The sequence below is a fragment of the Trichoplax adhaerens genome, genomic scaffold (assembly GCF_000150275.1).
Source record: "Trichoplax adhaerens TRIADscaffold_1239 genomic scaffold, whole genome shotgun sequence".
Lineage (NCBI taxonomy): Eukaryota > Metazoa > Placozoa > Uniplacotomia > Trichoplacea > Trichoplacidae > Trichoplax > Trichoplax adhaerens.
Genome location: NW_002061478.1, coordinates 1 through 2,165, shown reverse-complemented (window position 1 = coordinate 2,165; position 2,165 = coordinate 1). Strand labels below are relative to the sequence as shown.

Below are 2,165 nucleotides of genomic sequence, written 5' to 3'. Positions count from 1 at the left end.
TGCGTCATGAGCTGACAATGTACCGTCATGCCTCATCATGGCTGCATGCCCTAAGGTCGACAAGAGATTCTCTCCACTGATTGTCTACTTGCAATAGCTTCCATCATGTCTTTTATCGTGCCACCATAAGCACTGAAGTCGAAGAAGACTGCCTAGCCATGCTTATTATTGGTTCGTCAACCTACAGAAATGGCAAATTTGAATTCTAGTCTTATAACGTATTTCAAGACGGATGGAAGGGGATTCTATGCCATGAGCTGATAATGCACCATCATGCCTCATCATGGCTGTATGCTTGAAGGTCGACAAGAGATTGTCTGCTTCTAATAGCTTCCATCATGTCTTTATCGTGCCATCATAAGCAATTAAGTCGAATAAGACTGGCTAACCATGCTTATTATTGGTTCGTCAACATACAGAAATGGCAAATTTGGATTCTAGTCTTACAACGCATTTCAAGACGGATGGACGAGGATGCTACGCCATGAGCTGGCAATGCACCATCATGCCTCATCATGGCTGCATGCCCAAAGGTCGACAAGAGATTCTCTTCACTGATTGTCTGCTTCTAATAGCTTCCATCATGTCTTTTATCGTGCCACCATAAGCACTGAAGTCGAAGAAGACTGCCTAGCCATGCTTATTATTGGTTCGTCAACATACAGAGATGCCAAATTGGGATTCTAGTCTTACAACGCATTTCAAAACGGATTGGAGAGGATGCTACGCCATGAGCTGGCAATGCACCATCATGCCTCATCATGGCTGCATGCCCAAAGGTCGACAAGAGATTCTCTTCACTGATTGTCTGCTTGCAATAACTTCCATCATGTCTTTTATCGTGCCACCATAAGCACTGAAGTCGAAGAAGACTGGCTAACCATGCTTATTATTGGTTCGTCAACATACAGAGATGGCAAATTGGGATTCTAGTCTTACAACGCATTTCAAAACGGATTGGAGAGGATGCTACGCCATGAGCTGGCAATGCACCATCATGCCTCATCATGGCTGCATGCCCAAAGGTCGACAAGAGATTCTCTTCACTGATTGTCTGCTTGCAATAGCTTCCATCATGTCTTTTATCGTGCCACCATAAGCACTGAAGTCGAAGAAGACTGCCTAGCCATGCTTATTATTGGTTCGTCAACATACAGAGATGGCAAATTGGGATTCTAGTCTTACAACGCATTTCAAAACGGATTGGAGAGGATGCTGCGTCATGAGCTGGCAATGCACCGTCATGCCTTATCATGGCTGCATGCCCTAAGGTCGACAAAAGATTCTCTCCACTGATTGTCTGCTTCTACTAGCTTCCATCATGTCTTTTATCACGCCACCATAGCTATTTAAGTGGAAGAAGAAGATTGTCCCTTCTTAGTCAACATTCAGAGTATACTGTATTGCTCAAGGGGCAGTGCACAAACCAAGCTTGGAGTAGAACATTGGGCGGTTGGCTACAGCAAGACATACAGTCCACCGTCCTGGCGGTAGTTACTGACATTAGTACCTTTAATAAGAAGGCTAATCGCGCCTCGTTTAGAATCATTGCAAGGGTTAGGCAGGCGGTGGATGCTGCCCATTTTCTGATGGCGTTGTCCAATTCCACAGCAGACATGGCTACATGATCGATTTGCAGTATCTTGCATGCACCATATTGAAGCTAATGCACTTAGACTAGAGCTGATCTTGACTACAAAAGCAAAGATTGAATATTATGTCACCGAAGCAAAGTAAAGACAAGGCCACATTCCATCAGGAAGGCCATGTGGTGGTAAGCAGGAGTACTGTAGAAGAAGGATTGGATCAGCCAGTAGGCCACCGATGCGTAGTCGGAAAGTCCGCCATCTTGAATAGCTTATTCGATCGCGAAGTAGAAGATGAAAGTAGTCAATCGAGTCGCATTAAGTAGTGCTACTCTACTGGATAGAGGAGATGAAATGACTTGATGATCATAGTGTTAAGACGAAATGAGATACAACAGATTGGCCGCCCTCCCCCCTCCCCCTCCAAAAAAATAGAGAACGTCCATTAAATGTGATGGACGATCCAAAGCAAGCATGTTTACTAGTCATTGCAGTAGGCCAAGTGATTGAAGAGAGTGTGCATTGAATTGATAAAGTGGTAAAGAGTCCAAGGAAACATGGAAATAATGTCTAGGGTGA

General features: G+C 44.4%; 1 protein-coding gene across 1 annotated transcript; it reads right to left on the bottom strand.

The window, feature by feature from the left end:
- Positions 1 to 643: 643 nt before the first annotated feature.
- TRIADDRAFT_62832 (uncharacterized protein) lies at positions 644 to 1,618 on the bottom strand (the record flags this gene model as incomplete). Its single annotated transcript, XM_002118792.1, has 3 exons — positions 644 to 885; positions 940 to 1,102; positions 1,511 to 1,618. The coding sequence occupies 3 exons, from the start codon at positions 1,616 to 1,618 to the stop codon at positions 644 to 646; spliced, it is 513 nt and encodes a 170-aa protein (XP_002118828.1).
- Between the last annotated feature and the right edge of the window lie 547 nt (positions 1,619 to 2,165).